Source organism: Chelonoidis abingdonii, chromosome 10 (assembly GCF_003597395.2).
Source record: "Chelonoidis abingdonii isolate Lonesome George chromosome 10, CheloAbing_2.0, whole genome shotgun sequence".
NCBI classification, from domain to species: Eukaryota; Metazoa; Chordata; order Testudines; family Testudinidae; genus Chelonoidis; species Chelonoidis abingdonii.
In genome coordinates this window covers 57,811,076-57,826,075 of record NC_133778.1, presented here as the reverse complement: position 1 = coordinate 57,826,075, position 15,000 = coordinate 57,811,076, and the positions used below count along the sequence as shown (strand labels likewise).

The following is a 15,000-nucleotide window of genomic DNA, read 5'->3' as shown; positions in this document are numbered from 1 at the left end:
TTTGTAAAGATTCCTAGTAAGCATCTTGATTTCCAAGCAAGGAGAACAAGGGAGGGGATGGGATGGGGGGTGGAGGTTGGGGGAATCTGTCTCATCTCATCCCAAATAGAGTCCTCAGAATCGTTACTATTTTTTCTTCTTCTTTAACCCACTTCCATTATTCACATTTGTACCACTCCACACAACTCTGGGAAGACTGGAATGCCAATCAAAGTCATTCCTTAACACAGGCTTGGGGAGGGGGTCGCTCTTCTGAGCAAACAGAAAGCTCCCTGTGGCTAACTGTGCTGCCTTGTCATGCTCCTTCCCCTTCCAAAGAGAATAAGATGCTCAGTTATCTTTGTGGCAGTCCAGAGCACTCCTGCTAAAATATCAACCTGGCCATCAAAGAAATATTCTAAATGCAACATTTGTAAAGTAAATAAGGATTTCTGGTTTCAAAAACCTCAATAATTCTTTCATGAGAGAGTCTGTTTATGGATACATAGAGGATTGAAAAATAAAATTTGGACCAGGAAAAAATACATTACAATTTGGGGCCTTTTAAACAATGTTTTTAATTTTGGAGATCATTTTGAAAAGGATAAGTAGCTATTTTTGCTTCTCTGGAAAGAAGTATAGGTTAAGTATTGTAGCCCAGAATCTCTGTTGGCTATAACTGCTGTTAGGGAGGTATGTGACGGCCTCGAATTGGGCATTTGCAGAGAAAATATCACACCATCCAGATGCTCAAGTCTGCTCTTTCTGTACAGAAAGCCATGCACAAGGCTGAAACTGAATATGAAATCTATCAGAAAAGAGCTCTTCAATTTTTTTCACATTTAAATGGAAGCTAGTCATGAAGCACAATCATCTCTACTGGGATCAGACTTAACTATTAGTTATTAAAGTCCTATGTCTAATTAACCCTTAAAACTGACTAACAAAGAGCATCAGTCTTCTATAATGCCCACCTAATTGTATATACTCTGGACATACAGTACCTAAGTCAGATGCTGCTTTGTTATAATTAGAGCAGCAAATTTTGTCTTCCGTTTAGTATTTGCTGTTACATATTGCATGTAATGTATGGCACTGTTAAGGGAAAAAAATTGGAGTCAAAGTGACTGGAAAGTTAGGTCTGGTCTGTAGCACTGTGAGATTGTTGACATCTGCCGAGGTTGGAGAGCTCAGTAAGCAGGAAATGGGGTGTCACTCTGAGTGGTAGTTTACCATTATCCTGGCATCCTAATGAAGTGTCTGCAGTGCACAGAGCTTCTGGATGGCATCTTAACGCACGGCTAAGCAAAAACACTTCTCTCCTTGTCACTGTCATCCATCTGCCTGCACCCTACTGTAGCCAATGGGATGGAACCATGCTACAATGTGCTATAAGCCATTTAGAGTTGCACATTGCATAATCAGTCCCATCAAATATGTAAAAAATGACTATTATTGGTTATTTCCCTCAAACTCTGGCACCTGGAGTTTGATGCATTAAAGTTTAAGTTTTGTAAATGCTGGTTTTCCCATTAATTCCACATATATTTTTGTTAAATGGGATTGAGTTGCAAACTCATTGTCTTAAGTCTTGCTAATGGATTGCAAGAGTTGTATGAATATTCATTGAAAACTCCACTCTGTATCACATTTGGTGAATTCATCAATTGGATATATAAACAGGTTTCTTGTAATGTTCATTTTTTGCAACATCTATTTCTGAGGCATGAATAAAAAGTAACCAATTTGTGATTTGAATTGATTTATTCTCCTTATAGCAAACATTAGTTAGTTTGCACATTTCTTATGGATTTTTTTTAAATGGAGTAGTATTTTACAATGTGTATATGCAATAAGGTTTGCACTGTCTATAGCAGAGATTAAGATTGGAATGATAATGTTACACAAGATGAAATACCATGTTTTTCAAATTATATGAGGAATCAGATTTAAAAAAAAAATCTAACTTCATATTTTTTTAACCACAACGGTCTTTGTTCTGAATACTGAAATCTACTGATTGCAACTGGGGAGGTGGGCACTCAGCACCACTGAAAAATCAAGCCCAATGTTCATTCTGTTTTAAGTATATTCTCGTAACCTGATAATACAGAGGTAGTTGATGTAGGATCTGGGGTTACGTTAAGCACTTGTACTATGGGAGAGCTTCTAAAATGGGCAAGGGCAGGACAAACTGGCCAAATCAGGGGTTTTATTTACATAAACAAGAGAGCATAACATAATTTAGTTTCATCAGGAATTTTTCACAGACATTAAAACTATAGCAAACATAACAGCAGGGATGCTTGCACAGCATCACAGTGGGGAAGCTTGCAGAGCGTCTGCCCACACTATGTCTGGCGGTAGCCAGCACCATAAGTCTCACAATTTCATTAGCACTCAAAAATCCACCTAACCCACTCAGTTCTCATTAAACAGAAAACAAAAACAGAACCTGGCAGTTGAATCCATTGTGAATTGTTGGAAGTAGTCTCTGGTTACAAAATTTGCTGTAGCAATAGTGTGGGACATTTTGAACACAGCATAAAGTTTATCCAAAAAAAGATGAGAAGTGCAGTATAAAAAGCAAGGAGGGAAACACATTTTTTAAAAAATCTTAGTGTTGGTGACAGCTCAACAGTTCAATATTTTGTGCAGAATCATATAGCACCTTTTCCCCTGCAACACAATACAATAAGGTTCAACAGGACAAAAAGAAGAGATGATGGCTTGAAATAAAATAAAGTATTAATGTGAGCCATAAATGCCAGTTTAACGTTAAACATGAACAAGTAACTGAAGCTGCTGGTAAAGGGAAATGGGTACTGTAGTAAAACTACACAAAGTAAGTCAGGCATGAATAATGCAGCAGGTCTGAGGAAGGTCAAAGGTCAGATTCCAATACCTTACAAAATAATGAATGCATGTCAGGTTAGAGACATACATCCCTTCTTAGAAAATGTGAGTTACTGGAGATAAACCTTGGACTTCCTGTTCTAAAACAAAGTGGTTTGTTGTAAATAGCTACGTCCATTTAAAATTAATGATTAAAAGAAAGATTCAATGGGATTTGTTTAAGTATTCTTTATGGACATAAAAGTTAAAGGTTACTTTCTTTGTTCATTTTCACCCAGCCACTGTTAATGTTACAGGCACATCATGTTTTCTTCCATGTTCAAATGTTTATCCAAAGCTCATTTGCAAAAGAGCCTATATAATATTAAATACTTTGTAGCTTGTTTAATGCATTCTTCCTTTAAATATAAACAAGAGCATCTCCACAATCTTGCTTTCTTAAAGAGAACCTTATTTTTAGATATAGTAACTCAATTTCTAAATATATGTCCTAGCAAAATAAAAGTACCTTCTGCAATTCACATGAAACTATCTTAATTTGCTAAAATTGTTACGTTCTCTTTCCATATTTCTCCTAAAATGCAAAAAAAGGTGGGTGAGGGCTAAATGTTCTTCCTTTTTATTATGTGTGTTGTTTTTTGTGCTTTTTATTCCTATTGAAACAGTTTAGAGAAAAGAAAACAGAACTTTCCAGAAGTTACTGATAATCTTCTAACAAGGATTTTTGTTGATTTTTGTGATTACAAATTGTACCTTTGTGCTATTTTAACTTAAAAAAATTAGTCTATTTCATCTTCTCGACTTAGCCTTTTGTTTCAAAAAACAAGTGTCAGATCTACAAAATGTCTTCTCTTTCTTTGTACTGTAAATTAATGGGCTTCATTAGGCAACAGATAGTTGGTGATACCTCTTGGATGACTATTTACACAAATCTTCCTGTAGGATTTCCCTCCCGCTTCTTTTTAGTTTGATAAAGAGGCACCCATGAAAAAAAATCTTCAAATTAGGAAAATAAAGGGAGAAAATCTTCAGTGGCTTTAAAGTGGAATGCAAGGATTTCAGGCAGAGAAGAAAATGCATAGGTATTTCAAAATCAAGCATAAGGACTTACATCTGATCTACTGTTAAATATTGCATCAATAAGGTCAAGAGCAGAGACAAGTCTGGCCACTAAGATAGAAGCAGGAACAAGGTTTTTTAAAAAGTAGACAGTTTATCAAGTTCAGTTTATAAAGTGGGAGAAAAATTTCTTTAACGCATACCAAAAAAATCAAGCATATGTAGCATTTAAAAACAACAACATCAAGCGTTTTAATGAAAAAGTACCCAATATTTTCATGGAACTATAAAAGGTAGCGAGAGTAAGCATTGTGGCAAAAAGCCTGGGCTCAGCAGCTTTGTGTGGGAAACGGTGAAATGTGACTGTGATTTATAATGAGAAAAGGTATCTACAACATACAATTTTCTACCTAGCTGCAAATAATAATTCATAGTGATGTCCCTTCCAGATAAAATACCTTTGCTATGTAAGACCCATGTGGTAAAATGATCATGATAAATGTCAGACCAGTGCAGGTAACGGCTTTACAAACCATTAAGATTAGCTGGCTCTTTTTTTCGATGATAACAGTAACCATGCTGTGACTCTATGTGGTAATAATATCTCAGTACTGATAAATGCCAGAGCCAGGCAGAGGTGTTTATCATTCCCTGTTCAGAAATGCTGACTAAAGTTACCACATGTTGCCTATTTTTCCTCTTTTACAATAGGCTAACAATTAACCAATAGGCTGATTCATAAAATAATTTTATGCACCATTTCTTCTAGGATTTCTGTGCTTTATCAGTTGGTTAACTGTCTCTCACCCTTTTGTCTACTGGCCATGTCTTTGGTTATGCACTTTAAAAAGGAGGCAGAGTCTGCCTTTAAAAAAGAACTGTCCATACTTTCCATTGTCTAATGGGATTGGGTATTATTAGAATATCACTGTGCATTTATGTAATGCTAAATGTTTCATGAATTATATCTATATAAGAATCATTTCCCTGGTCTCTGAAATGCAGCCACTTCTGGGATGGAGGGTGACATCCAGGTAGATATCTATGCAAATCAACATGGGAGTGTGGAACGGGAAAAATATCTCCATAGATGCCCATAATAAATCTTTACTGTACTGCATTTCCCTTGAAGTATTGTGCACTCAACAATAAGCAAGCATCAGGTGCTTTGATTTGTGTTGTTGAACTTCTTTCATAACTCTGGTTTTTAAAAATCTTAGGCTAGATTCAGATCTAAGCTAAGTGGGTGCATCTGTGCTCAAGTCCAGTGAACACTTTCTGGAAAATAGAATGGAAACTACCGTTGAGTGATATCAGTTGAAAAGTATAGCTACTATAATTTTATACAAGTTTGGATCGCATCTTCAATTCAGTTCTCACAGGACAGGGTGTCCATATGACAAAAATAACCACCACTTTTGGCAGCCTCAGCAGAGAGGTTGAGGACTGACTGAGCATTGAGGCTGAGCTATCTTCTTCACTGTACAGTTGGGTCCCTAGATATCACGGTCAAAATACAGTGATAGGGCTGTGCATAGAAACCTCTGTCTGTTGTCATCCATGCCTATGTTTGTTCTGTGGATAACTTCATTCTCCAGGGTTGTCAGTCTCACTACTTTCCCTGAAACCATATTCACATGAAAGATTTTGAAAAGAAAAAATAATCTGTACATTGATTATTCGGTGGTCTAGTCTTTTCTCAAAATACAGTGAGCTTCCTAGGAAGAGATTTCACAATTAAACTCAGTTTAAATGATGGATCTGTGGTGCTATAAATTTGCTTCTTAGATTATAAAATCTTCAGGGTAGAAACTGTGTATTCATATGTGTTTATGCAGCACCTAACACAAAGAGGGCTCAACTCTGACTGGAGAATCTGGACGCTAGACCAATATAAATATTAAATACTAAAATATACTCAGAATTATAGATGATAATTAAGCCAGAGATGATCAGATCAGAAAAGAATTCTCAGGTTATCTAGAACATGCACCTTGCAAGATGTTTTCTCTACATCAGGCCTACTGGCACCTTATCTAATCTGTTCCTAAATGGAACCACACTTATACATGTCTTTGTTTTAGTAGCAACATCTCATGCAAATAAATGCAAATATCACAAGCATAAGCCATATGCAAAATGTATGTCCTTGAAACCATGAATTACACTAAACTACAATGCTTATCCCGACCAAGCCAGCAGTAACATTCTTATTCACATATTCTTTTGTTACCGATTATATATTGGTAATGGTAATTATTTCCTACCAAAAAACAGTTAAAAATGATGGTATCAATACAACCAATTCTAGAAGATAGATGAAAAATAGAATTGTATGCAGCCAATTGCTGATCGCTAGAAAGCATGAGTTTAATCATAATTTTAAATTAATATCTGTAGGTGTGTGGATCAAAAGGATGATATAGAGAGATTAGAGGTAAAGAAAGGGAACCAGGCTAATCAATCTGGTCATTGGAGGAGTAAACAGAAAAAAAACACAGTAAAGATTACATGGTTACTCATTTTAAGGAGGTGTCCAGTGCAGATCCTGGTGCACTGGTGGAATGCAGTTCCAGAGTAGAAAACCCCACTTTATAAGAAGGCTACTTACTATTCGCAGGGTAGGCCAGCCGTGGAATATTTGCATTTGTACGAATCCAAATGGTCTATTAAAATAAATGCATAGAGTATAAAGTCAGTTCTCTCCTGAGAAAATGTTTCCTGAACAATTAGAAAGATTTTTCCATCCCTTGTAAGCTATTGTGCAGGCTCCCTCCCCATCAGTATCTCAGATAGTAAGACATTCTAAGATAGCTACACTTGTAACCACGTTAACTGTGGCCTCTAGTTTAAGCTCTAGTTGCTAAGATGTCTGGCATAACAATATCCTAAAGTGACACTCAAATCTTATACTTTTTTCTATTTTTCCTCATCAGAAAATCCAGACAGCAACACTCAAGTTAAGTCCATAAGGCGTCTTGTTCAGAAGCTCCCTAGGCCAAACCGTGACACAATGAAAATCCTCTTCGAACATCTAAAAAAGTAAGTTAAGCTAACAGTACTAAAGAAGTGGAATTTTTAAAGGAGCCTAAAGGAGCTAGGTGCCCAAATCCTACCCCAAATATCTAACAGTATTAATGGAGTATACTCTTTTTGCAAAACTGAATATAATTATCAAATATGTACGTATATTCTATCCTTACTCACAAGAAGATCTGTACAACTAGACTTAAATACTCATTGTTTTTTACTAGCAAATGGAACAGTAGTACTTCTCTTCAGATGGGGTAAAATGCTTTAGATTACTGTATACTAGGTTATGTTGAATTATACAATATAGTATTACCCAGAATAATCCAGTATACATATATGCTGTTGGTTTTGTAAGTTATAGGTTAGCAAATTCTCCTTCAGGTTTGTCTCTATTTTTGAGCTATACACACCGTAAGGTATGTCATCAACAACTTTCTATTCATATAAATAGCCCTTGTGCATGCATAAGTCATAAAAAAGACCTGCAGTTTACATAGAAAATTAGTTGTTCTACCTTACAGTGAAGTTCAGTGCAGTGCAGAATGCCTACACAAGCTCTTAGGAAAGATTTAAAGTGCCCATCTCCTCTGGAAAAGTTGATGAGATACCACAGATGTTCCATTCAGATACTATGGTGATGGACGTGGCTCACAAATCCAGATTTGTAAAAACAGCATTGTTGATTTCCATGTTTATCATCTTTTGGCAACTTCCATATTCACTATGCCCAGTTACAAAAGCGACCTGGAATCTAATAATCAAGCTGGGTTTTCTTTCTTTCTTTTGTGGCATCGGTGTTAATGAAAGCAACAGAGAGTCCTGTGGCACCTTTAAGACTAACAGTGTTAATGAAGTTTCTGAAGGCAGTATTTAAAATTGTCTGAAGAAAGTTAAAGGAACTATCATTTTCTAAAGAAAGGAGAAAGAGTACGTCTGCCTGTCCTCCAGCTCCCCGCCCTGCCCATCAGTTCTACCCCAACATCTGTTCTAATCCAAACCACCACATCAGTTCTGCTTCACCTCTGCCTCTCCTGCAGTTCCAGGGGTCCTTCACTTACTCACACGCACACAGAGCAGGGTCCCTCCTGGGCGAAAAGCAGAGAAGCCATTCCAATATTCACAGGAGGAAAAGGGGTGAGGGAGGAGGGAATAATAGGACTGGAAGGGACCTCAAGAGGTCATCTAGTCCAGTCCCCTGCACTCATGGCAGGACTAAGTATCTAGAACATCCCTGACAGGTGTTGGTTTCTAACCTGCTCTTAAAAATTTCCAGTGATGGAGATTCCAGAACTTCCCCAGACAATTTATTCCAGTGCTTAACTACCCTGACAGTTAGGAAGTTTTTCCTAATGTCCAACCTAAACCACTCTTGCTGCAATTTAAGCCCATTGCTTCTTGTCCTATCCTGAGAGGTTAAGGAGGACAATTTTTCCCTCCTCCTTGTAACAATCTTTTATGTTCTTGAAAACTGTTATCCTGTCCCGTCAGTCTTCTGTTCTCCAGAAAAACAAACCCAATTCTTTTTCCAATCTTCCCTCATAGGTCACATTTTCTAGACCTTTAATCATGTGTGTTGCTCTTTGGACTTTCTCTAATTTGTCCACATCTTTCCTGAAATGTGACGTCCAGAACTGGACACAATACTCCAGCTGAGGCCTAATTATCACAGAGCAAAGTGGAAGAATTACTTCTCATGTCTTGCTTACAGCACTTCTGCTAATACATCCCAGAATGATGTTTGCTTTTTTTGCTACAGTGTTACATTGTTGACTAATATTTAGCTTGTGATCTACTATGACAGTGTTTCTCAAACAGGGGTCGCCTCTTGTGTAGGGAAAGTCCCTGGCGGGCCGGACCGGTTTGTTTACCTGCCCCGTCCGCAGGTCCGGCTGATCGCGGCTCCCACTGGCTGCGGTTCACCACTGCAGGTCAATTGGAGCTGCTGAAAGTGGTGGCCAGTATGTCCCTCAGCCCACGCCGCTTCCAGCAGCTCCCATTGGCCCGGAGCAGTGAACCGCAGCCAGTGGGAGCTGCGATCAGCTGGACCTGCAGATGGGGCAGGTAAACAAACAAGCCTGGCCCGCCAGGGGCTTTCCCTACACAAGCAGCGACCCCAGTTTGAGAAACACTGTACTATGACCCCCAAATCCCTTTCTGCAGTACTCCTTCCTAGGCAGACATTTCCCATTTTGTATTTCTGCAACTGATTGTTCCTACCTAAGTGCATTTGTCCTTCTTGAATTTCATCCTATTTACTTCAGACCATTTCTCCATTTTGTCCAGATAATTTTGAATTTTAATCCTATCCTCCAAAGCACTTGCAACCTCTCCCAGCTTAGTATCATCCACAAACTTTATTAATGTACTCTCTATGCCATTATCTAAATTGTTGATGAACATATTGAACAGAACCAAACCCCAAACTGGTCCTTATGGGACCCCACTCAATTCATAGACTCTAGGACTGGAAGGGACCTCGAGAGGTCATCGAGTCCAGTCCCCTGCCCTCATGGCAGGACCAAATACTGTCTAGACCATCCCTGATAGACATTTATCTAACCTACTCTTAAATATCTCCAGAGATGGAGATTCCACAACCTCCCTAGGCAATATGACCTTCCAGCTTGATTGTGAACTGAGGAATGTAGCCACCATTAGGTACTAGGCTCTGGACTGGTCCCTTTTCTTCCCCTGCCCCGTCCTGAGAATGGCTTCAGCTCCTGAGAGGAGGGGGGAGAGTTCTGCCGACAGCAGCTCTGATTGGCTGTTTATACCCCAGGAAGAGAGTAATTGAGGGAAGCAGCCAATCAAAGGGGGTTTACTCCTAGGGAGGGCTGAAATGACACCTGCAACCCAGCTCTAGTTGTAGAAATTGTATTTGCTGGTTGTGTGACTCCTTTCGACCAGGCACACTTTAAGCACTGTCTGTAAGCCAAATTATGCCTTCAGTGATGCACCGGAGTTGCATTATTTTCAATGGGATTGGATAGGTCTAACAGATTACCATGTAGTAAACGACAGAGAATAGAATCCAGCTCCTCTCTTAACTGTGCTGGCTCTGTAGAGCTTATGGAAGTAAGGAACTGGGAACAGCTCAATGCAGTAAGAAGGTGCCATTTTACATAGTCAGTCTACTCTCAGAGTAGAACTGCTCTTAACATAAGGTGTTTTTATGGCCTCATTCAGGCCCTGGGCACAGAGGTGAAGTTCACCCAGTATAAATAAGAATGACCCCACAAAACAGACCAAACCCATTTTTAATGAATGGTGCCTTTATACTTTTCTGATGCTCTCTATAACTCACTACATACAACATATGTAAATGATTTTTATGGGTGTATGGCTACCAAATAAATGCTGAACTGAGCAAAGAAATCCATCTAGTTGTGTGATGGCCCCCTTTAATGAAGCATGGAAAGGTTTAAGCAAGTCTATAAATAGATTAAAAAAAGTAAATTTGGCCTTCTGGAGAGACTGTTGCCCCAGTCTCCCTGTAATGTACCCTGTGCATATAAGTTGACCTCTAGTGTGTGTGACCTAAAGAAAGGATGTGTGACCTACTACTGTCAATTACAGAATTATAAGGGAGGCTGTCTGCTAAAAGAGAATGTTAGCTCAAGTGACAGAGGCCTGTGGTTTTGTGTCTAAAGGGCCAGGGTTCTATTCCTAGCAGCCCAGGTGGGTGGTGTCATGATACCTATAAATAGGTCTACACAGAAAGCCATATTTTACCTTCAGAAGTGGACCCACCAAGAAGACACTACTGTTACCCAGGCTGTAAGGGAAAATCACATCAGATATGCACAAGGGCTATTTAAGACTGAAAGGGTGATCTTGTAGTTAATCCACTGAACTGAAACTCATGAGTCGTGGGTTCCGTTGTTGGCTTGGCTGTGGACTTTGTGTGTGACCTTGGGCACATCACTTAATCTCTCTGTGCCTTGGTTCTCTATAAAATGGAGATAATACTTTCGTTGTCTGTCTTGTCTCTTTTGACTGTAATCTCTTCAGGGCAAGAATAGACTCGTACTGTCTGTATATAGAGCACCTGTCAAAGCTGGGCACTACTGAAATACAAATAATTAAATAATGATACCTAGTAGTTGCATATGTCCTCAGTATATGGCCTGATCATACCTCTGCAGGAGGAAGGAGGGCAGATTTGTTATCTAAGTATGCACATGGTCTTATTCATCCAACTATGAATAGATGCATTTCCAATGATCATTGTGGCAAAGCCCAGTGAATCAGCAGGTATAACAGTGGAGTATACTAGCACACCAGCAGTGCAAGATAGGACAGAATGATAAATTGGACCATTTGGGACTATAAACATTATAGAAGCAATATTCTCAGTCTATACGAAGAAAGTCAGCATGTGGTGCTGACTTGTCTAAGCACGTCGTAATGGAAAGAAGGAACTATTTGATGAGTGTTGGCTCCATGATATAGAAGCTAGGGGAGAAGGTTATATTGGAAACAAATAGCATCTAAAATTGAAGGGGTGGCATAAAGGTCTATGCTGTCTTGTACCACATCTTATCAATGGCAAGCAAGCAAGAAAGGATCCACTCTGTGAGCCAGGGAGGCCCAATAGATCAGGGTAAATGAAAATATATACGTTGCTCTCTTGGTTAACAACAGGGTATTTTAATGTGGTAAATGCAGATATTTTGTATTTATTTTGAACTAAAGCAGTTAAAATGAGAACTGTTTTACTTAGGTCCAACAACAGGTGTAACTATTTCTCCTTTAGAATGAGATTGTCTAGCAACATCTTACTAAAGTATAACTATAATACAAGCTACCAACCACTTCTTGTACAATGACCCATCTTGCTTTCGTTGATCAGAGCTATATGCAGAATCTAATCATGTATAACTACATACATGATTTTGCTTTGACTTCATCATCCAAAGGGGAGGAAGAAGGTGCAGAAAGAGTGGCCACCCCATTGGTATCTCCTGATATCCCAGCCCAGTACTGCAACCTTAATTCTACTTTGCAGCAAAAGCCACAAAAATGGCTACTTGTTTGACTCATTAGCATGCTGTAGGTGACATCCTTGCATTACTGCCCCAGCTATGGTCACTGTACACCTCCAATTAATTCCCTTACTGACCTCTACACCTATACATCTGTGTGCAGGCTGGGTCTTCAACTCACCAAACTGAGAATGATGTGGAAATCTCCACACTGTTTTGGTGCAGCCAGCATATCTACTGAGCACATGTGCTTTTGTGCATGTAGCTCAGCAGTCACATATCTCCCTTGTGCCCTATCTTCCATGCTGGAAGCTTGTTAACATTTCTAGGGGAGCTTTTGTTAAATAGCTATGCTAGCATGTAATCAAAGTCTGTAAGGACTAAAGAAGGAGATTGTTTGCTGGGACTCTGAACAAATGTTTGTATGAAATGCTTTCCCTATACTCGGGGAACAATTCTGTTGTGATTTACACCTGGGCAATCCCACTGATGTAAGCGGAATACACAGACATATATGAAAGCAGAATTGGATACTGAGATGTTTTTAGTGGCTCTTCTGAAAAAGTACAGTCAATGACCCAGCTTCTGTACTCGATCTCACCTCATGCAGCTCCTCTGCAATCAGTCAGGGCCAGTGCAAGGATGTTTCATGCCCTAGGCGAAACTTCCACCTTGTGCCCTCCTCCGTCCCTGAGCCCCCACCCTGAGGCCACCCTTCCCCCACGGCAGCTCTCTCCTCTGCCCTGAGGTGTCCACCCTGCAGCAGCTCCCCACTCCCCCCTGTGCCCTGAGGCACCCCCCAGCTCCCCAGCTCACCCCTGCCCCACCTCCTCCCCGAACAAGCCATTGCCGCTTCACTTCTCCCACCTCCCAGGCTTGCGGCACCTAAGCTGATTGGCGCCACAAACCTGGGAGGTGGGAGAAGTGAAGCAGCAATAGTGTGCTAGGGGAGGAGATGGGACAGGGGTGAGCTGGGGCGGGGAGTTCCCCTGCGTGCCACTCCCAGCCCTTACTTGCTGCAGGTGGCCCTCCCCACATCCCCCTGCCCCAGCTCCTCCACCTAAATGCCGGCAGCGACTGGGGCGGCCGAAGATCTGGACGCCACGGTCACTGCTGAAGAAAATGGCGCCCCCCAAATCCTAGTGCCCTAGGTGACCACCTAGGTCGCCTAATAGGTTGCACCGGCCCTCTAATCAATGGAGTTGCACAGGGTAAGTGATGGCAGAACTTTGCTCAATATCCATAAATAGTATTTACCCCAAATTGTTGTCAGTTTTTGTTTGTTTGTTTGTTTAATTAAACTGGTTTGATTTGAGTCAGGAATGCAATTTCAGGGGAAAAGCCTTTTCTCAACTTCACTGCTGCAGAGAGCCCTTCAAGTTGTGGACCTAATGTGCTGAAGGTGCACATCCCCTGCACACCGTGAAGCTTAAGTCTTTGGGGGATCTCTGCTGCTACCACAGGAGGATAGGACAGGAGTAACTGAAGAATCTACAACTACTAATACCCACCAATCTTTCTGTGTAGGGGCAAAGGGGGAAGCAAGACCCTAGATCACGTAGGCTGGAGTATGAGCTGATGAATTCTTATATAACGCACAGCTGAGGACTGGCAGAGGAGAGTTGGAGAATTCCATTTGCCCTAGCAGCCAGGACAGTGCTATGTCTACATTTGGAGCTAAATATATGATTCCCAGCTCACATAGACATACTTGAGCTAGTTCTCATCAAGCTAGTGCACTAAAAATAGTATACTTGTGGTAGCGTAGGCAGCAGCAAGCAGCGGCATGGGCTAGCCACCCATGTACAAGCCTGCCCAAACCCCATCGATACGTACTCAGGGCAGCTAGTCCATCTGCTACCCCCAATGTTACTATGGCTACTCTACTGACAACAGCTAAAATATGTCTGTGCAAGCTGGGAATCACATCCTCAGCTCCAAGTGTAGAGGAAGCCAGTGACGTACGCTTGGCACTGGTGAGAGGATTTGGCCTTTATAAGGAAGACGCCACTTAGCCTAATTGAATACTATCAATCTTGGTGAGAGCAAGGTTGCACAGCAGATTCTATCTATGGCTTTTCAGTTCTGGAGAAGTAGGTTCAGATCAGGTGTGAAATGAACTTGAGGAGAAGGGTGTCTCTCTTTCTAGTCTTTAGAAGTGCATCCAGAATATTTGACACAATCAGTCATTGCTGTGCAAGAGAGGTCTAGTGCTATAATAGAAGAACAGAACAGTGAGATACTGACAGAACTGAACTGGAGTATGTGTAGTGTCTGCCCACACTAGCAGGCCTGCCTGTTTCACAGAATGTCCATAAGATCTAAACTGCACCGAGTTCCCTCATGTAGGGATAAAGTGAGAACAGCCAAAAGCCATGTAGAGTTGGACATTGCAAAGGGAATTAAAACCAATAGTAAAAGGTTCTATAGCCATATAAATAAGAAGAAAACAAAGAAAGAAGTGGGACTGCTAAACACTGATGATGGAGTGGAGGTTAAGGATAATCTAGGCATGGCCCAATATCTAAACAAATACTTTGCTTCAGTCTTTAATGAGGACAAATGAGGGAGCTTGGGGATAATCGTAGGATGACAAAATGGGACAGCTGAGGATATGGAGGCAGAATTACGCACGATCTGAGTAGAAAGCCAAACCAACAGTTAATGGACTAAATCGGGCGCGGCAGATATACTCATCCCAAATGTTAAATGGAACTGGCCACACTGAACATTGCATGCTCAGTATTAGAAGTTTTAATGAATCTGTAAACTTCAGGGGTTGTATAAACCATAATGTATGGACTGAAATTTACTATGGCGATTGAGAGTAGAAAGCATTGGAATCGAAGCTATAATGCACTAAATTGATCATCCCCGGCCTACCTGAAGTAATGTGAATATCTAAAGGGGTGAGAGTCGTACCAATAACTATAAATAAGAAACGCTAGACGCGACCTTCATTCCCAGGAAGATAAACCCCTCAGACCAAAACAATCAGATACCAACCCGGTAAAAACAGAAAATACCGCAGTACGACCAGAACACGAAAGGAAACCAACAGTACAACAGAGACAAATAAAATTGGCGT

At 40.5% G+C, this 15,000-nt stretch overlaps 1 protein-coding gene across 2 annotated transcripts in view; it reads left to right on the top strand.

Moving 5' to 3' along the window:
* ARHGAP15 (Rho GTPase activating protein 15) overlaps positions 1-15,000 on the top strand; it is a 467,195-nt gene that overhangs the window by 421,659 nt on the left and 30,536 nt on the right. For both annotated transcript variants that reach the window (XM_032780498.1, XM_032780495.1), the window contains one exon: positions 6,831-6,936. In XM_032780498.1, coding sequence (XP_032636389.1) covers positions 6,831-6,936 — 106 coding nt within the window. The remainder of the gene's footprint in view (positions 1-6,830; positions 6,937-15,000) is intronic.